The sequence below is a fragment of the Camellia sinensis genome, chromosome 7 (genome assembly GCF_055761805.1).
Source record: "Camellia sinensis isolate YWXY chromosome 7, ASM5576180v1, whole genome shotgun sequence".
NCBI lineage: Eukaryota > Viridiplantae > Streptophyta > Magnoliopsida > Ericales > Theaceae > Camellia > Camellia sinensis.
In genome coordinates this window covers 170,539,897-170,562,402 of record NC_138967.1, presented here as the reverse complement: position 1 = coordinate 170,562,402, position 22,506 = coordinate 170,539,897, and the positions used below count along the sequence as shown (strand labels likewise).

Here is a 22,506-nt window from a genome sequence, read left to right as displayed (position 1 = left end):
GAGCTGAAATTTTAAAAGGAAAGAGGCAAAATGAGGTACAAAGATTAAGAATTTGACAATATATGTTATATGTATTGATGTTTCATAAAAGTTTCTAAAAATTTTCAATTAAAACTTATAAGAACCAAGCGAAGTTGCAACGGGTAGGAAACGTTCTCATGGAGAAACCCAGGTAAAATTGCCTTAAATCATTTGAGGGAAAGTGTTTATTTGAAAAATAGCTTTCATGTCAGCTTAGTTTAAAAATAATAAAATTGTGTTGATATGTGTGCATAGGAATTTAACAAGATTTCAAGAAATCAATCTCTTTGACAATGAATCAAAATAGAGTTTGCTACAGATATTTATATCTTCTAATATAACTGATTAGTCACTAATTCTAACTAACTATAATAGTATGTCATTAGTCACTAATTCTAACAAAATAAAATAAAACATATACATATATTATAATATAGAATAGTATTTCAAGCTTTTGTAATATGTTGATTTGTCTTCATATATAGCAAGATTTTTATAGAAGGATATTTTACAAAATTTTTAAAACAAATTAATTACAACTTGTAGGAGCCAAGCAAAGGGACAAATGGCAAGAAACATTCTCACAAACAAATGCAGGTAAACTCGCACATTTCTCATGCTTGTACTTTTACTTGCTTCATTTTCTACTCAAGCTTTTGTCATTTTTGCATATGGATCCTATCATATATTAAATTTGGGTAAACAAATACTTCTTACGATTGTATTACAATTTTTCAAGGGTAAGGAAAACAGTGCAAGCGGTGAACATAGGGTGCACAAAGGTGGTGAACATAAAATGCACTCATAAGAAAATATTTGGATAAATTTTGTATGGCATTATTACTTACATAAATTTTTGTTATGTTTATACTTTTGTTTGCCTGCTTTTACTCTAGAGTTTTTGTCAATTTTGCATATGGATCCCACATCATCTACTAAATTTTTGAGTAAACAAATATAACTTGATATTGTATTAAATTTTTTTTAGGGTGATGAAAATAGCGAAGGCTGTGAAAATGAAGACATTTGGGTAAATTTTCTATGGCATTATTAATTACCTTAATTTTGTCTTCAACTCATTAGCTTATTTTATGTTTTCTTTCATGATAGTTGCATGATGAGAATGAAACTAGAAATGGTGGATCTAACTTGGACAATGCCAAATGCAAATTGTTGAATTGGGATAGGACAAAGGTAGTGGTTGCGGAAGGCACAATTGCATCAATAGATTCTAAATAATTGGTACATCACGTGTCTCTTGGCCCTGGGTGTTGGAAAGTATGGGTTAATCATGTCAAAGTCAATGCACCATTGTTTCACCCTAATCGTGAGATGTTTGTCCTTGAGGATGCTATTGGAAGCACTATTGCTTGGCCAAACCATTTCATCAGCTTTGATTTTGAGTAGAAATTCTAATATCTATGGATAATTTTTGATATGACTTTGATGCTTCTGGATATAGTTTTGGATAGTTTAGAAACTCTAACATCTTTGGATAGTTTTGGATTTTGTTTAGAAACTTGTATATGATATAGTTTTTGGATGGTTTAGAACTTTTTGGACAATTAGAAGTTAAGGATAGTTCTTTTTGGGTGGTTTTGAATTAAGGTTAGTTTTTGGATGTTTGGAATGTATAGAAAATTGTTGAATGTTCATAACATATATATGGATATAGTTTCTTTTTAATGGTTGAAACAATATTTTGATTGTTGATTGATGCTTGTTTGTAATATTTGTTAGATTGTACAAAATTGGTCAAATAGAACCTACTGAATTTAAAAAAATATTTAAAAAAAAATTGCATATTCTACGGCAGGCATAATAAGTCGTCGTATTACATATTTTACGGCGCGCAATCAACGTCGTTATTTGTATCACCAATTAATGGCATGCAAAGATAGTCGTAGAAAAAGTAACAACGATGTACAAAATCTGCCATTAAATAGTTTTTAACGGCGTACTATAGCATGTCGTAGAAAAAGTAATAACAATGCACAAAATCTGCCGTTAAATAGTTTTTAACGACGTACTATAGCATGTCGTAGAAAAAGTAACAACGACGCACAAAATCTGCCATTAAATAGTTTTTAACGGCGTACAAAGTATGTCGTTGAAAATGTATGACTTTCCATGACTAGTTATAATATGATGCGCGCTGCACGTCGTAGAAGGGTTTTTACGACATGCATTGCGCGTCGTAAAAACCCTTTTTTGTTGTAGTGATCTAGTATAGTCATCTATAAAAGTGATAAAATATTTTTCCCACCTCTAGTTTGAATTGATTTAAAATCACAAATGTCATTATGAATTAATTCAAATGGTTCCGTACTTCTTTCAATTGAATGAAAAGGAGTTTTGGATAATTTTGCCTCAATGTAAATTTCACATTTATGATTTGAATCAATGTCAAATTTAGGTAAACATTCCATATTAATTAATCTACGTAAAGATCCATAATTAACATGTCCTAGTCTATCATGCCATAAATTTGAAGACTCAAGCAAGTAAAAAGAATATGCATTTTTATTAATAACTGAGGGTACAACAGTCATTACATTCATCTTGAAAATGCCATCAGACATGTAACCTTTTTCTACATACATCCCATTCTTAGTAAGTACAAATTTATCACTCTCAAACACTAGCCTAAACCCATTCTTACTCAACAAAGATCCGAAAACAAGATTCTTGCAAATGTTTGGTACATGCAGCACATTGTTGAGAGTGAGTTCCTTTCCAAATGTTATCTTCAGAACAATCTTCCCTTGTCCTTCAATTTTGGAAGTTGAGGAGTTGCCCATAAAAAGTTGTTCACCATTGTCCACTGTAGAATAAGATGTGAATATTTTTTTGTCGGCACAAATGTGACGAGTAGCACCAGTGTCCACCTACCATTCTTTAGGATTTCTGACAAGATTTGCCTTGGAAACAATTGCAGAAAGATTGATGTCATCTATACCATTGGAAATATTGTCCACTTCGGTCATATGGGCTTGAGCAGGCTTCTTGCTTGTTCTTCTTTTGCTTTTGCCTTTGCTACGACAATCTTTGGCCGAATGTCCCTCTTTGTCACAGATGTAACACTTGCCATTAAACTTGCACTTTTTAATTTCCCCTTTTTTAGAGCCTTGTGATGAACCTTCTCCAGAAAACTTCTGTTTCTTTGCTTTTGGAGCATGTTCCACCACATTTGCCTTAGACTTCATAAGATGCTTACCAGCCCGCTTTTCAGAATTGTGGTTGTCTTCTTCAATCCTCAAACGCACAATTAATTCTTCTAAAGATATTTCTTTGCGCTTATGCTTGAGGTAGTTTTTGAATTCCTTCCAGCCTTGTGGTAATTTCTTAATTAAGACTGCAATTTGGAAGGATTCACTGAGAGACATGCCTTTTGCGTGAATGTCATGCAGAATGAGTTGGAGATCTTGAACTTGGCTGATCACAGTCTTAGAATCAACCATCACAAAGTCCAGGAATTTGCCAACCACAAATTTCTTTGAACTGGCAGCTTCCGTTTTGTACTTTTTCTCCACAGACTCCCAAAGGTCCTTTGTTGTCTTGATAGGACTGTAGACATTGTATAATGTGTTGTCCAGTCCGTTCAAGATGTAATTCCGCAAAGGAAATCAGCATGTTTCCAGGCATCGATCGCAGCAACCACTTGCCGGTCAGTTTCATCCTCTTTCAAAATAGGAGCATCCTCACGGAGAAAACGAGCCAGGTTCAGAGTTGTAAGATAGAACAATATTTTCTGTTTCCATCTTTTAAAATCAATTCCTGAGAACTTTTCTAGCTTCTCACCGTGATTTACCGGTACTATCACAACAGGAGAGGGGGTTGGCGCAATTGCAGCCACCACACTAGTATTTGTTTGAGCATTTGTTTCAATATACAAAATTATAATTAGAATTTATACTACACAGAAAATTAATCCAAATTCACAGAATTAAGTTCTGTAAAAATAAAACAAACAAGAATGTAACTTTTATTTTTCAATTAATTTGGAAATAAAATAAAATTTTATTTAACCAAATTAATTCCACATAGAAAATTAAATTTCTGTAACAAGAATTTATTTTAAGAAAACCAAAATTAATTTCTGACAAACTTCACAAATAAATATTCTGAATTGTTAATGACACCAGCATATTACTACTAGTTGTTAAAGAAAATAGACAGTATATTACTACTATCTGTCAAACAGTATATTACTACTGTTTGTTTTCCAACCAGAATATTATTTAGTAAAATCACAGAAAATAATTTCTGTAAGAAGAAGAAAGAAAGGAAGGAAATAAACGAAAAATTATGTAAACAGAATAATTCGAATCTATCTTAAGATTATTGGAACAATTTTCTGTGTACAATAAATAAATTGAAACAAAATCAAATAAACAAAATAAATAACTTACAGAATTTATTTTATCGAATGAAAAATAAAAGATCAAGTTGAGTGTGTGACACTCTGTCCTTAAGACAGATTCGCCCCGCTACAGTGCTTACGGTTAAGTGTCGTCTATCTCCCACGATACAATGATCTTCACAAATTTGTAGTAACACTCAAAACAAATTTGTCTGGCAAACTAAAACCTTGTGTTCTAATATTTTCTTTAATTTTCTCTAACACTAGAATGAAAAATAAAATGCAAAGGAGAAATATGGACTGCAAAAATGAATTTTTCTAACTGTTTTTTGGATACCAAGACTGCTGGAACAAATCTGAATTTATAAGCAAAAATTCTGTCCCGAACAGGTACATACAAGAAGTGAACAGGTGTAGTTTTGAATTTGAACATATGCTATTTGAATTCAAACAGATCTGCAAATTGTTTCAACAGATTAACCGCTGCAGTTATTTATCTGTTCAGAAACTGCCCAAAATCGAATCTGTTATGGTCTTTTTGAACCTGTTGGACATGGATCGAATGAGGAAAGAAATTAGGACATAAATTAAATTCAAATTTGAATTTAATTAAATTTTCCTGCAAGTAATTTTTGAAAAAATTCAAAAGAATTTTGTCCAAAAAATTAATACAAGAACCAACCCGACTCGACCCACAACCTACACTCGCGCCCAGTTTAGCCCAGCCAGACGGTCGACGGCGGTGATGGCGGCTCGCGCACGTGTGGTGGTTTGGGCTAAGGTTCATTTTGTCCATAACTCCTCCCTTCTACAAACTTGGGGTGCTCTTTGGGGCCCAACCCAAGTATTGTACTCTAGAGCTTATATACATACACAAGCTCTCTTAAAGTTTCAATGTGGGATAACCCATTTTATTTCTTTAATTGTCCATTCCACGAACCCGAAAACGACGTCAACTTCCCATTCACTCATAAATGGTTTGACGAATCTTCTTCACCGTGTAACTTGCCATGCGGTAAGGAACACGTCACCTTTTCGGATTCATCCCAAATGACGTTTGGGGCCCACTCAATTTTGGGCTCAAAGTTGGCCCAAAATAAGCCTTTAAAACCAAATTTTCCAACAAAAGTGACTACTTAGAATGAAGAGAGAGAGAGAGAGAGAGAGAGAGAGAGAGAGAGAGAGAGAGATCAATGCATTGTGTATATATATATATATACATGCATGCCATTCCGAGAAGGAGGGAAGAAAAGAAAATCTGCGAAGTGGAGTAAGATAATAAGAGAAGGAGGTTAAGAATGTTGCATATTTTCCTATAATTTCACTATTTCATTTCAATCCTACTATTAAGTAAGAAAACCCTCTCAACCCTCTCATTTTTTTTTAACTGTTGAAATTTTCAGATTATATTTATATGATAAAATGACTAAACTTGTAAATAGAATTTTATTTATAGTTGTATGCAAATTTATGATTTGCATATCAAATATTTGAAGATATTGGTAGTCTTAAAATCATAATAATATTGTGGAATTTGGACTTACATGTGTAGTTTATGTCATTAAAAATATTATTGAAGATTTTATTTGGCCCTTAAATCTGTCAAAAAATTTGTACGAATTTTTAGACAATTTTATACTCAAACTTTGAAGATGATTTTTTCTACAAAGTTGTTGAAAATGATGTCTAGTTCATCCAGAAATTTTTGAAACAATTATTGAGCTTTGTACAAATTTATACAAATTTTTAATTAAATCTGAAACTATAAGACAGATTTTACTATATGTTTGAAAATTTATTAAAAATTCTATATTAAGCCAAATCTGGTAATTTCTAACTAAAAGATGAAATTTGAGAAGTCTAGTTTCATAATAAATTTTTAGATTATGGATTTGATCTATGAATTTAAGTATGGAATTAATTTAAGAAAATGTGATAAATCTGTGTCTTAAAACTTTTGGAAATTTTACAGAATTATTTATAACTTATTTTTGGGAAATTCTTTCTGAAAAATGACCTAAACATGTTTATTGAATATTCTATATATTTTCATGAATTTCAGAATTGTATAAATAATTTATTTATAATTTTTATTACCTAAGGTGCATCCTGAAAATTTCTGGGCAGGTTTAAGATCATTACTTCAATTAATTATTTGGATAAAAAAAATTAATTATTGTGTTGGTCTAATTCATTAAATATTGTAAATTAGTAATCCATGTATGGGTGTATTGTGGTTTATTTAATATTGTGGTAGTCTAACCTTGTAAATTAAAAATCCATGCATGTGTGTGATTATGGTTTATTTTTTTTTAATCTAAATTATTATTTCATACCATGGTTTAAATAAATTGTTTATTTAAATTTTTTACAATTATTTATTATTGTGTGACATGTGTAATATTTTCTGTTGGGAATTTTAATGAGGTGGTATAACGTTATTTGTGATTAAACATTGAAATTATTTGTGATTAATATCAAAACTAACTGAAATGATTAACGACATATACAAAGTTAACAATTGACGGTTAATACCAGTTGTTCATGGTGAGTCTTGGTTTTAAAGAGTGTACGAAATTAAGGGTTGACGGATAATACCAGTTATTCAGGGTGAGCCATGGTTTTGAGAATTCTCACGTAAACTGTGTCACGAAACCCTAAGATGGCACGGGACTTATTTGAACCATTTTCGATATTCGGTTTTGGAATAAGGGTGGATGCGCAAGTGGCACTCAGGGAGGTTACGTCTAGCAGATCGTTTCCTTGGGGTAGACCACGGATGCCACTACTTGGGTATATAACTTCGGACGTGGACATCCCTGGTAGTTACAGTTGGTAACACTTGAATATTTGACCAATGGGGGGTTTCAAATTAACCGTTGCCATGCTTAGTGGTTGATAAGTTAAATCTCTTTGGTGAGATTTCAAGTGTCACCTAATTTATTAGAATTATTGAAATTATTTTAATGGTTGTAATTTATGTTTACAATTATATTGTTATCTCATGTTTATAATCTCATTATTTTTCTCTTAAAAAGAATGGTAGGTTGGTTATGTTTTCTTACTGTGTTGCAAAACTCATGGCATATATTTTTGTTGCCCTGGCGTTTTATGCCAAGTTTTGGCGAGAAAATAATTGAAGCTGAAATGGAGTTGACGCTAATGTAGAGCCTTGGCTAGCTTGAAACCTTGATTAGAGCCGAATAAATTTTGTTATTTTATATAATAGCTATTAAGGACTTTATAATTTCATTTGATATTGTATTTGGATAATTTTAAGTTTTTATTTAATATTATTTGAATCTTTGGTTATGTACGAGAGTTGGAATGCCCTATCAAGATATAAACTTTTTAGTTTATTACGTCATTTTGTTTATTTAATTTCCCTTAATGTTCCAAAATTTTGGGACGTGACAAGTTCACCCTAGCAAATTTCTCTGGGCGCTCATGGTGACTGAGCGGTCCTCCCGAAGCATCTGGAGTAACACCAAGGTTGACCACAGAGGCCATAGTTGGGGTTGGCAAGCCAGTTGTCCCGGGGTTCAGATCCCTACCAACATTAGCAATAGCAGCAGTATCAGTGACAGTTGTCATTTCTAAAAAATACAATAGAATATTACTTTCTGTGTTTTCAGAAATTAAACTTAACATTAGAAAATCTCACAGTTGAAAAGTTAATTCAAAATTAGTCTCATCACTAAACCTAGAATCGAACATGGCCAAGAATGTTCACAGGAAGACTGAAAGGGTCACATCGATCCCATTTAAAACCCAGTTAACCTTTTGACAAAAATTTCAAAAGTATGTTGACTCCTAGTCCGTGAGAAATAATTTTTTAAATTAAGTTTTCCAAGAGATGAACTAGGTTAAAACCAACCATGGTCCAACACCTACAAGCAATATAAAAATTGTTAACCAGAATTACAAGCAATGTAAAAAATTGCTACAACACAACAAGCAAATAAAATGCTTTTACAAATTGGTAAATAATCATGTTGAAAGCTCAAGCAAAAAATGCTTTAAACATCTAAATAAAACATCCAATCCATAAGAATTCTATTAGTCCAAAAATTTCTACACTTAGGTATTCCTGTTCAACAAAAAAATTTAGTAGTCCAACTTATGATTTTTCCAGTCCCAAATACTAGCCATTTGGTTTTGTATTTTTTTCCCCATCCCTTTCGTATAGGTATTCCTATAGAGAAAGTTAGCAGAACTACAAAAAAAACTAAGTCAAATAATCTAGGCAAAAAAATAAATATAATAAATTAATTGAAATCATCTAGCAAACTAATTAATAATAAAATTAACTAATCAATTAACATGCTAGATGAGTTACAAAAATCAATCTATAACTCTAGAAATTAAATTAAAAATTAATAGTCAAGAGTTCTATAAAATTATTACAAAGGTTACAAAGCCTTATACCTCCTAGACAATTAAAATTCTAGCCATGAGTTACAAATCAATTTAATTCACAATAATAAATAAATTAAATTAATATGCAAGAGTTATATATAAAACTAAAACTCCAAAATTAAATTGATAATTTAATTTAATCTAGAATGTAAACAAGTTACAAACATTTTTTTAACTCTAAATGCATTAACCTAAAAAATTTAATAGGCAAGAGTTATGTATACTTGTTAAAAAACAATAACCATTTAGCAATTAACATGCAAATAATTCTAGAAATTAAATCATGCAATATAGTTTAGAAAATAATAAGCATGTAGCAAATTAAAATCTAGAATAGAATTAGCATGTCAAAAATTGCAACACCCATAAACAAGCAAATTATATTATCAAATTAAAATTCATGCAAATCGAATTATGAATCACGAGGAAGATATTTATTTATGCAAATTGTAATCAATGTTCTTTACATATATGTAACAGTTAGCAGTGGCGGAGCCACATGGTGTCTAGGGGGGTCACGTGCCCCCCTAGATTTTTCCTTTTTTTTTTTTTTTACATATGTGTATATATAAAATTTTAAACAAAAATAATATTTAGAATAAAATGTCAAAGGTAATTTCAAATTTATAAAAACAATAGTGATTGTTTTATTAAAAATGAAGTGATTATAACAAATTATATTTTTATATATGAAAATTTTGTAAAAAAATCTCAATATAAAAGTAATATTCATCATTATTGATATACAAATATAATTAATCTCACTATATATATATATATATATATATATTACTAAAATGTTAGTTATATTTGCATGTGTAGTTCACCCTTCATATGTTGCTTTACTATTAGTTGGTGATATTATATGTCAATAATGACGTGATATTACTATTATTTGAAATTTTTACTCAAATTTTGTAAAAAATTGATTTATTTTACCATTATATAATTTATTTTAAGACATAAATATATAACTTTTTTACATTATTTATGATACACTAGTTACGCCCAATACTTTCTTTTCGATTTTACTCGAAATTAATCGTAAAATTTTATGTGAAATACTTTTGTAATAATTTATTTAAGTTTTTGTACTTATTATTAATTCAAAAATTATTATTACATTTTTACTGTTGATTATGGAAAAAAAATTAAAGTTATAATCAATAAATGCCCCTTTTAATTTAATTTCTTGGCTCCGCCACTGACCGTTAGCATATGCATCTTACAATTCCTAATTATGTACTCTCATAACAAAACCAGTGGCTTGTCCTACAATATTTTCAATTGTTTTTATTTTTATTTTTTTTAGAAAACAGTAGCAGGCAGATTTAAGAAACATCATCATAAACATACCATTTGTTGCCCAACATAAGCCACTAACAGAAGCTTTATTATTATTATTATTATTATTATTATTATTATTATTTATTTATTATTCTAAGCATGTCTCGGAACAAAGGAAAAATAGGAATTCATGAGTGTACATATTATTCTAGCAAACACAACAGTAGCACCAAGTCATGAATTATACAAATATAATAACAGACAAGTACTTAACATTATATATGAACCTAGTTATCTAATTTCATGATAGACGACAAGTCTATTTTAAGTTTGTTGTATAAATTATGGAATAACATAAAACAAATAGATTCATATTGAAGAAACAATAGGAATTTCAGAACAAGAACATGGTGGAATTTACAGAAATTCATAATAAAATAAAACTAGCAAAAGGAAGCAAACCGAAGCGTGCACTAGACAGTGTCCTTAAAATAGATTCGTCGCCTCTTCGGTTGGGTGCTGGAGGTTGTTTGATGTCTGTCTCCCAAGATACGATGGTTAGACCAGCTACAACAATGCACCAACTGAGTAACTTCGGCGAACAGAATTTTGCAGCAATCTCTCACATAAAGAAAATAATATAAAATTGGAAAACTTATGAAGACAAGAAGAGCAACAATTTATGATGTAGAAAGCTGAAGGAGAAGGGTCTCCTTTTATACACATGGTAGGAGAGAGGAAGAGGTTCCAGCCATTAATGCCCATCATAAATGCATAAATGAATTATGTATTAAACCTGCAAAACTACAAGAATAAATCATCATCATTATAGAGGAGTTACACACATATTATATATCTGTGTAATATATATAATTCTGCAGCCCACAACATTGGCTTGGCCCAAAAAGATTAAGATGGGTGGGCCAAGCCCAACCCCTATAATCCATTCCAGCTTCAAGCCCAAGCCCCAAGAGCCACGATCCTAGACCCGACCCCGGCCCAGTCCGGGCGAGCGGCTCGTTCGTGTGGCAATTTTCCATAACCAACTTGGACCATAGTCTTAGCCCAAGTCCATCCTTGAAGCATCTGTAACTCCCTTACATCGGAAAATTTGGATGCCCCAAAGGTTCGGGTGGACAGCGCGTGCGTGTGACAATTTTTCTATAACCAACTTGGACCATAGTTTTGGCTCAAGTCTATCCTTGAAGTATCCATAACTCCCTTCTTTCGAAAAATTTGGATGCCTCAAAGGGCTCATACCCTTAAGCAAAAAATGAGATTTAAATACTCATGAATGCTCTCATCTACAATCAATGTGGAATATAAGGTTTTACACCTTTTTCAACACCTCTTTCATGAGTCCAACTTAATGAGTCAATTTTTTCATTCAAACCTTAATGGTTTTTGGTCTTTTTTTTTTTTTTTTTTTTTTTTTTTTTTTTTTGTGTAAAGATCTCACTACAAAGAATCTAAACTAACTTTACTTCACCTCAATTGAGGATTGACATCCTCTTTAATATTGCATTAAAGTCATCTACCTTCAAGATAAAACTATAATTTATGGTACACCTAGATAACAAACAAATCAAAAATCTTAAATCACACCATTTTAAAGAAAAATTAAAAACTCTTAAATAGATTTCTTAAACAAATCTTTCACGCTTGTCCAACCTCTTCAACACTCCAGACTTGTCGAAATCTCTCTGCACTAATAAAAAGGTAGATCAACGTCACAAATTGGTTTTCATTTTGCAAGCAACATAAAGATAATGGATGAATCGTTTACTAATCAATCAAGCAGCAAACTCTGGTTTCTTTTTGTGCTTCTCAACCATCTTCTCTAGTAATCCTTTTTAGCCCCAAGGATCTGAATACACACATAATTAGATGACAAGTTGTTTCAATATATATATATATATATATATTTTATTCATTGTTTGATTTTGTTCAAACTTTCTTTTATTTGAAAATATCAACACAATAAAAAACAATGATATTGATGATAATGACAAGAAAGAAGATGAAGAAATAATTAAAACTTGAAAAATAATATGAAGAATACGAATGAGTGATTAGGGTGTACTATGTAAAAAAAATTATATTTTAAAATTTAGTATTTATTATTCTTATTAATAAATTTACATTAAAATATAATTAAAATTAAAATTTTAAAATTTTAGTTAGACGGTTAATCAAACAGGCGCGAACCATACACAAATTTTGTTGGGGAACTGACCCAAAGGTCCAAGCCCAACATATCATACCCCATTTAGGCCCAAAACAAATTTAATACTCCATTAAGTCCTCAAATTATCAATAAGACGAAAATACCCACAATATATCATCCAATTTACACGCGCGCAACCATCACCCACGATCATCTCAGTCTGATCAGTACACTGTCACATCTCCGCCGCTCGAAATCGGATTCTCAGTCCTCCATCTCTCCTCCGTTCGACTCCATTCCCTCAGAAACCCTACCCTAACCACAAAACGAAACCGTTTATCTTCATCACCCACGATCATCTCAGTCTGATCAGTACACTGTTACATCTCCGCCGCTCGAAATCGCATTCTCACTCCTCCATCTCTCCTCCGTTCGACTCCATTCCCTCTGAAACCCTACCCTAACCACAAAACGAAACTGTTCATCTTCAACACAACACCAAGCTGTTCATATTTTCCAATCGGCGACTCTCAACAACACGAAGAACCATCACCACTCTGAAGAAATTTCATAGTTCCTGACTTCTGATTCACAGAAATGGGGAAAAAAAGTAACATCTCTCTTCACCTATTCATTATTTTTCATTCAAATTCGTACATTATTCTTTCATATTTCGTATATATACATTTTACGTACTTCAAAATGTATAAACCCTCTTTCATATATCATCCCCTGTTTTACAACATTCTAGTCCCCTGCTTTTAAACATTCTAATCCACTGTTTTTACACATAAATCCCTGTTTTTACACATTCAACACCTTATTCTTATTCTTGTTGTTCAATATTGCATTTTCTTATTGTTGTTATTTTTGAATACTTAATCTTATCGTTGTTATTGTTGCTGTATACAAAATACAATGGGTTGTTCCTATTGTTGATACTGTTTATAAAAACTGCAACATCATACAGTTTCATTTCATCACTCTACAAGTAACATATCTAAATTTATTCAAACTGCAAATGAAACTGCAAAATTACACAATTTAATCACTACTCAAAACAAATAGGTAACTTATTATAAAGTGCAAATCAAACTGTCAAATTATACAGTTTCGTAATTGTTACCAACAAATACATATAACTTCATATTAAACTGCATATAAAACTTTAAAATTTTACAGTTTTGTCACTATATTACTCATACCTTGCTGTCGCTTTCATTTTTTCAGAAATAGCTGTTGGAAGATATTGGAAGAAACAAACCCATATGCCCAAAAATCCAATAAGGGATTTAAGTATCTCCCCTTTTGAAAGTCCGTCTCCTGTATCCACTGAAATGCCACCAACATCTCCCCCTCCACAAAAAACCCAACCACCACAACCAAACACCAGAGACCCCGCCAAAAAACCCACAAAACAACCACACTGCCTACAAGAAAAAGCCCAAGAACTACACCACAGACCCCACCCACACAAAAAACACCAACCACACCTCCAACCACAACAAAAACAAACAAAAGAAAGCCAACAAAAAAACAAGAAGCTCCTCCAACCAAAAAAAGAAAGATCCAAGAAAGCCAATCAACTCCCATAACAAAAATCAAGGCATCAAAAGGGAAAAAAGCAGCAGTCCCTGCAAAGAGAGTCCAATAATTTAATTACCGTTCCAACATCGGAACAGTAATCAAATTGTTGAAGGGGGTCAAATTCACAAAAGCCCAACAGACAGAGCTGCAAAAAATCCCTTTTTGGCCCATTATAAATGCTCTCTCCTTAACACAACTGAAGGCCTCTTGGTGCAGGTGCTACAATTCCATTGTAGCAGAAATGACAACACTCTACAACAAAAGAAAAAGAGCATTTATACTTGGCAAAAAGGAAATGAAACTCAGAAACAGTGATGTCAAGCTCATTTTTGGTATCGACTGTGGAGAAGACAGCATCACCACCAAATCCTATGTAAGACCAAAGGATTTTGAGCTTCCATTTTACAAACGAAGATGCAAATCAGTAAAGAGATTGGATGGCAAGTCTTTGACCAAAATGTTTCAACAAACAAAAAAAGGAAAATCAACCAATGATCGTCAAGATCTTGCAAGGGTCATCACCCTTTACTTGTGCTTGAAACTTCTCATGCCTACAACAAGCCATAAGCTCAGTTGGAGTTTCCTCAACTATGTTGACAATCTCAACGACATCAAGAAGTACAATTGAGTTGAGGCAATAAAAGACACACTGATGAATTCAATGGCAAATGCAAACAACAACCCAAGGCATGTCACTGGATGCGTCATGTTACTCTTGGTAAACACATTACTCAACTAGTTTACACAAAAATATCAGACATCCACCTATTTCTAACTATCTAACATATTTCAATTTTTTTTTACAGTACTGGTACTGTGAGCACAGTAAACTCCTCCGACCATCTAACAAAGAAGGCTTCCCAAGGTTTATGAAATGGAACCTTGGCAAAATGTACTCTAAGTGGAAACACATCAGCCTTGCTCACTTTGAAAAGGTATTCAAACTCTTCTATACTATCATAGCACAAATCTATTCGGCACTCCTTTCACAGTCATTATAGTAAAAATCATGTTATGAAACTGTCAAATTCTTCAGTTTCAAACAACATATGTTCAACACTTGACTCACATTATTCACAGTACAAATCATATTATGAAAAAGTAAAAGTTTGCAGTTTCAAAGCACACACTTATTTGACATCACTCATGTTATGAAACTGCAAAAGTTTACAGTTTAAACGCACAAATCTATTTCACATCACTCATATTATGAAACTGTAAAATTTTTCAGTTTCAAGCAACATATTTCGACACTTAGCCCACATTACTCACAGTACAACTCATCTTATGAAACTGACCAATTTTACAGTATTACTGATATATGTCACATTGTTCCAATGCAGGTTAACCAAAGTGCTTTAACCCCAACTGAACAAGAAATACAGTTATTGCATATCTATCAAAGCACATTAACAGATTCTTCAGCAAAGAAACATGACCACAAAAAGGACAATAAGCGAAAAAAGAAAACAAAAGCAACAACAACAAAAAAAAAGACTTCTAGACAGTGATAAGGATGACTTTCTCGAAGAAGAACATCAATCAGAATCAGAATCAGAATCAGAACAAGAAGAAGAACAAAAAAAAAAAAAAAGAAAGCAAAAATCACAAGACGAACCAGAAAAGTGATGAACAAGAAGAAGAGAGTGATGAAGAAAAAAAACAAGTGACTGATGAAGAAGAAGCTGAAGAAGAAGAAGAAGAAGAAGAAGAAGAAGAAAAAGAAAAAGAATAAGAAGAAGAAGAACCTGATGAACAACAAGACAATGATGAAGCAGAAGAAAGACAAGAAGCAAAAGGTGATCAACCAGAAGACACTAATGAAGAAGAAGACCAACAACAAGAGCAAGAAGAACAACAAACAAACTAACAGCAACAAGTCAATGAACAAGAACTGACAAACCAACAAGAAGAACTCCAAAAGAAATCTGACATATTTCATGCACAAGGTAAACTATTGTCTAATACTAAAGCAAACTGTAAAATTTAATTAAACTAACCAAAACACAATCCAACATTTTTATAGGTCATGACCAACCACAAAAACCAACCAAAGAGGACGACAAGGACAAGCTCATATCAGCCATGAGAGCACAAATGCAAGATATGGAACAAAAATTCATGGCTGAATTGCGTAAATAAGAAGATCAATTGAAGGAAATGTCCACCAAAAAAACTGGCAGTCCCTAACAAAGATCAATGGTCAAGAGAATCAAACAAAAGTCAAGAAAACAAGCACATGACCCAGATTTTGAATACCAACCAATGACAAAAGCCAAAAAAGATACAAGGAACAAGACACAAACTGCTGCTGATGTACCCAAACCAATAGAGGGTATCGATGAAGAAAAAGAGAAGAAGAATGAAAAGAAAAAAGAAGAAATCGAAACTGAGACAGAACCTGCTACTGAACCCGAGCAAAAAGAGGGTGCTCATGAAGCAACACAACAGCAGAAAGAAAAGATACAAGAAGATATTGGCCAAGAGAAAGCAGTTGCTGCTGAAACTAACCCAAAAGAGCATGCCAATCAAGAGAAGACACAACTTCAAGTATTGGAAAGTGATGATGATTTCAAGGAATAATCAATCTAAAACAAGCCACTTGCCATTTCTTGCCGCAAAACAAACAAGGTTTGGCATAGCCTATCCAAAAAAGACCTAGACAAAATTCAACTCATCAACAACACACAATCAAGTGCTTGTGTCTGGTCTGGCAGCGAAGATGAAAATTACGTATACTTTTCAGATATATGCAGATTGACCAACAGGGAACCCTTATATGGGAATGTACGTCTCCAACTGCACAATTTTACACTTTCTGTTCATATTCAATAACTTATTCCACAAACCTAACACATTCTCATATATAACATGTTTCAAGTCATTGATGCCTTCTCAGAAAAACAATTGGCACTCCAACCAACCATTGAAGAATTTGAGAAAAATGATCTAGCCTTTGCAAGAAATCCATACGCGAGAAGATCTTACGTTTTTTCAACACTCATCAATGTAAGCAAACCTTAACATACCTTTCAACTGCAAAATTTCTACTTTCTTAACATATCTTACTATATAGTTTTATAACATATTTCAAATATATATATAACTTACAGACTCCATTACAAAACCAAGATCAAGCACTGAGAGAAAAAATGATGGACAACCATTTTCCAGAAGCAATGAAAAACAGATATATCCATTTCCCAATCAACTACGACAACCATTGGATAATTGTGGTCTTTGACAATGCTGATGGGATATGGAGACACTATGACTCTTTGAGACCAACAAAAGATTGCCACAACAAGCACTTTGAAATTGCAAAGGAAATTGTAAGTTAAATAAAATTTTCTATTTAGTTCCATTCCTTTAAAAACATCTCAACTCATCACTATAACTAACAAAAACACCCACTAACTATTTTGTAGCAACAACATCAACTCAGATGGAATAAAGCATTACTCAGCAATCAAGGAAACATGTTATCATCTCAAGAGTGCGAGACAGTAATTGCATTAATTGAGGAATGCCCACAACAAACCCCACACTCGTAAGATACAAAATCAATAAACTAATCTTCCAATATGCTAAATTTTACAGTTTTACCTAACTAATTAACTTCATCTAAAACTTTCTAGGAATGATTGTGCAATCGCCGTCTGCAATATCATCAACCAATATATCAACTGACAACCTGTGCAGAAATCACTTCGACCAACTGAGTGGGTCAAATTTTGAGCAAAAATCATCAGTCAATTCCTCAATGATGAGAACTGATCTTGGAAACTCGAGCACTACTAAATGTTGACAAAACATACCAAACCATAGAAATAATCAACAAACTTCTTGACAATACAAATATTCAAGTAAACATATCTTTGTACTTTTTTTTTTAACATGTGACAAGTACTTTATATACTTTTGGGAATGATCTTCTTCTGGTTATTATGGTGAAAATGATTGTTGTCATTGATGTTGTTGCTCTTCTTCTTGTTATTATTATTGTGTTTGTACTTCTGATTGTTTGTGTACTTGTTTGTGGTTGTATATATTTTCATACAGTAAAGGTTGTTTCTAATAAATCTTCAAACTGCAAAATTATGTAGTTTCATCAGGTTGTTTCTAATAATTCATAAAACTGCAAAATCATGCAGTTTCATCAGGTTGTTTTTTATAATTATTAAAACTGCAAAATTATACAGTTTCATTACTCAAACAAAATTTATGCTACACAATTATGCATCCAATTTCATGACTCAACAAATAGATGAACTACATTTCAAAATTGAAAATAAAACTGCAAAATTTTACAGTTTTCTCGCTATAAAATATGAAATAAATGAATCATGTAGTAAAACTGCATTTCAATATTATACAGTTTCAATAAGAAATTTTCAACAACCTTCTGTGCATTCCATAAAAATAAAACCAACCAAACCCACAAAAAAAAAAAAAAACAATAAAAAACAAAACAAAACAGTTACAAAACAACTTCAATAACTAAAAAACACATCAAAAAACAAAAAACAATTCAACCAATTTTATTCATTACTTCCATAATACCAAGTATCACATTTTTTATTATCATAATTCCTTAAATTCAAATGCAAATCCAAAAGAATAGACTGTGGCCTCAAATAGCAGTCTTGCACGTCTTCTTATTGTGATTTCCATATTTCAAGCACCTCCCACACTTGATTTGCTTCACATTCTCACCCCTAGAAGGTATCCTCTTCTTCTTGTTCCGCCCGGGCTGCTTCTTCGTTATAGGAGGTTTGATAATCGAACTACTGGCACCATCAAAGTCAAATCTCTCACTTAAAGACACTGGATAAACAGATTCCTTGTATGACTCTCTAAAACATTCTACATGAAAAAAGGGATCAATGAAATCATGCACATTTCTACCACTACTACGTAAAGCATGCACAACATGACAACAAGGAAAACAATTCAATTGCCATTCATGGCAAGAACAAGTCTGTCTACCAATATCAACATAAAAAGAAATAGAAGAATGAACCTCAAGCACAATATCACTAGCAACAATCACATCCCAAGACTTAGCTAGCTCCAAAGAGTCCACCAACTTCTTTTCCATAACATGACACAATTTCGTAGTCCATCTTTTAGATTCAGCTCTTCTATTCGACAATTGAGTCATGATTTGAACCCTAATCATATCAACCATACAAGTAATAGGCAACTCACGGGCCCCACCAATCCAATTATTGTAAGGCTCGACAGCATTAGACGACATCTCACCATATCGTTTCCTTCTAAAAAATGCATTCGCCCACTTATCATTTTGCGAACCATCCAACATACTATCAACTTTACCATTCCCAACAATACGCCTCAATTTCTCCATATAATGTTGGAAAGAAGCAACCGTTGGCGCATAAGCACATATAACTAATATTTTCATCAAACTCAGCTTATAGTTAGTACGAAGTCCCACAAATTTGTCAATCAAATTTCTCTTCAAATGATTCAAGCAATATGCATGATGTGCATTGGGAAAAACCACTAAAAGAGCGTCTACCAATCCATGTTGACGGTCCGACCCAAAGGTCAATCTCCGGCCTGAACCAACACCCTTTAACAACTAACTTAAGAACCACATCCAATTATCTTGATTTTCAGCGTCAACAATCGCAAAAGCCAAAGGAAACAGACCTGCAAACAACATAACATCAAACTGCAAAAATTAGCAGACTCACAATACAATAATACACTGACAAACCAAATCTATACTAAATGCAAATAAATGCATACCTTGATTACCATCTTTTGACGTTGCTGTAAGCAAATGCCCCTTGTAACGCCTCTTCAAGAATGTACCATCAACAAACAACAACGGACGACAAAATTGAAAGCCATACAAACATCTATGAAATGCCACAAACAACCTCCAAAAACACCCACTACTTTCATCCACATCTAATTCAAACACACTTCTCGGATTCATTCTCATAGCCGTCTCAAGATACCATCGAAGTTGGTCAAAAGAAGTTGCAAAATCACCAAACAACCCACCTCTTGCCTTATCAACTCCTAACCATGCAATCCGATAAGAAACATCTATACCATATTGCTTCTTCAATTTTTTTTTTTAAACTTTAATAGGACGAGTCAATAGATTATCACTAATATCATTTTGCACAATATCAGACACAAGTCTAGAGCCAACCATTTTGCTACAAGATCTACGAGCCACAACCCCACAAGTATGCACATTATCCAACTTCATTATAAAAAAAATACCGAAATTCATCAACACCCTTCCATGCACAAACCATTTACAACCCGTAGACGACTTCATCACACATTCAGCAGTTACTCTTGTTGCATCATTCTTAAAATAATTCATTGCAAAACCATACTCAACCGCATACTTAGCCAATGCAATGCGGAACGTCGGCACTCCACCTTCAAATTCTTGACCAACACTATGTATAATCCCCTTCCAACTAGCAGACAACAAAACTCTCTCTGATTCTGGATAAAAACTAGGCAACAAACCACCAAAATCATCACAATCGTTAACCAAAGAACTCTCACCAATTACAGAATCAATCCTACAAGAATTACCATCATCAACCTCCACAATTCTCTTATCACCCACAACAACATCAACAACATGACAACCACTACCACCTACCATTGACAGCATATTCCACAAATCATCATGACATTAAACTGTAGACGTCCCCGAACGTCCCGGGAGGGAAATCCCGTGTTGTTCAATGGGCTCACTACAGTTCAGGACTCAATGTCACGGTCCTGTATCTAATCTCGCAGAGTGCAATGCAAGACCGATGAATCATTAAAGAGTCCAAATCCGACAAATCGTTTTTTAAAACAGATTTTTTGAAAGAAGTGCCAAACATGGACTGCTTTGCCAGACACAGAGTCGCTACCTAAATATTTTATTTTTGAGAAATTTAGGAAACCCTGACTCGTTGCCTAAGGCCACGTGTCCGTCATCACCAAAGTTGCCTCGGCTCGGGAACTTGGGTACGATTGGGGAAGGTCACTTCGTGAGCACCCCCGCTCGCCCGATCAAAGGTCGACCTCTACTAACCATGATATCGGATTTTGAAAACATTATGCGTTCTTATTCCGGTTATTAGCCTAGATTTACTACGTGATGCGCACAGCATACAAGTATAGACTGGATCGCCTGATTTTGCCACCCTCGGGTGGGCTTAGAAAACATGATTTTGCCACTATCTAGTGGGCTTAAAACTCACAGTCAATGCATTATTCCAATTCAGATAATCCAACCTTCACCCGCAGGTATTCAGGCAGATATATCACATAAGCACATGGCCTCATGGTAAGCATGCTATCATGGCAGTCACTCACACACATGCAAGGATGCTGAAACATAAACACTTACCGAGTACTCCAAGCCAGAACAAAAGCTATGTTAGAAATCCATGCATGATCCTAACTATACAGAAATGCCTAATGCAACACATGCAAAAATACAACTACAGTAGGCTCGGCTATTCTAAACATGGCATATGATGATGCTACAGCTAACACGTATTCAATTTGGAATTGAAATACAAATGCAGTTAGTATGATGAGCCGAGCCCGGTGCATGCAATTCAGATGAATGATACAAACATGTTATCATACTGTATGCTAATTGAAATATGCCCTAATCTAACCATCATAAGCTGGTAAATAAAAGGGAGAAAGACGTGGGGTTGGAAGACATACATCACACTCACGCACACTTATTACAATTGTGCCCTCACTCGGAGGGTCCGAAAGAATAATACAGTCAGAATAAATAGTATAGTCCGAAATGAATAATTAAATATTACAAAACCCTAATTAATTAACAAATTAATCTAGGAAAGCGAGTAAATTAGCATGCAAGCCTATGGACTGCCTCAGCTCTGTTCCGAATGATGAGAGATGCATGCTTGAGTTGCCTGGCGCGGAAATCCATTGCGATGCCCCGATTCGCCTCTGTTTGCAATTAATGCCGGAATGCTGTGCAAGGCTTTAGAAAGCTGCTGATTTCTGATTTGCTACAACAGAGAGCAACAAAGGGGCATGGCAAAGTATTTTCACATATGTATGCATGACTACTCTTTAGGGAGTGTAGTCCTCGATCCTCGTGCCACCAATCACGCATATCGATGCATGATTGCCGAGGAGTCGAATTGCACGACTCAATATGAAATGAATGCACATGAAAACACAACAAGACCTAAACTCCATCATGGGTAATCCGGAGTGTCGGCGACGGGGAATTGAGACACGTTCCGTCACTTGGAGTACGAAACGTCCCTCGTTTCCCGTGCTTGGGCTAACTCCTATCCCAAACACAATGCAAATGAAATGGCATACACAATGCGACTAACATACAACCTAGCATACGCAATGCTATGAGATGGCATACACAATGCTTGATGTAACATGGCATACACAATGCACTAACATGCAACCCAGCATACGCAATGCTATGAATTGAAAAGGCATACACAATGCATAATGGACTTACACCAACATGAGTGGACCTCAGCCACACTCACATCAGTAGCCGTTGGATGAAAATGAGACAACCGAAATGCGTGCACACATGCACGCAAATCGAGGACCGAACCTAAGGCATAAAATACCACTCTACCAAAGCATG

General features: G+C 33.6%; 1 protein-coding gene across 1 annotated transcript; it reads right to left on the bottom strand.

The window, feature by feature from the left end:
* Window positions 1-17,468: 17,468 nt before the first annotated feature.
* On the bottom strand, window positions 17,469-19,821 carry LOC145796280 (uncharacterized). Its single transcript, XM_082881356.1, has 5 exons — window positions 19,623-19,821; window positions 19,458-19,523; window positions 18,885-19,259; window positions 18,530-18,710; window positions 17,469-17,538 (listed from the first exon to the last, which is right to left on the bottom strand). The coding sequence occupies exons 1-5, from the start codon at window positions 19,819-19,821 to the stop codon at window positions 17,469-17,471; spliced, it is 891 nt and encodes a 296-aa protein (XP_082737482.1).
* Window positions 19,822-22,506: the final 2,685 nt, after the last annotated feature.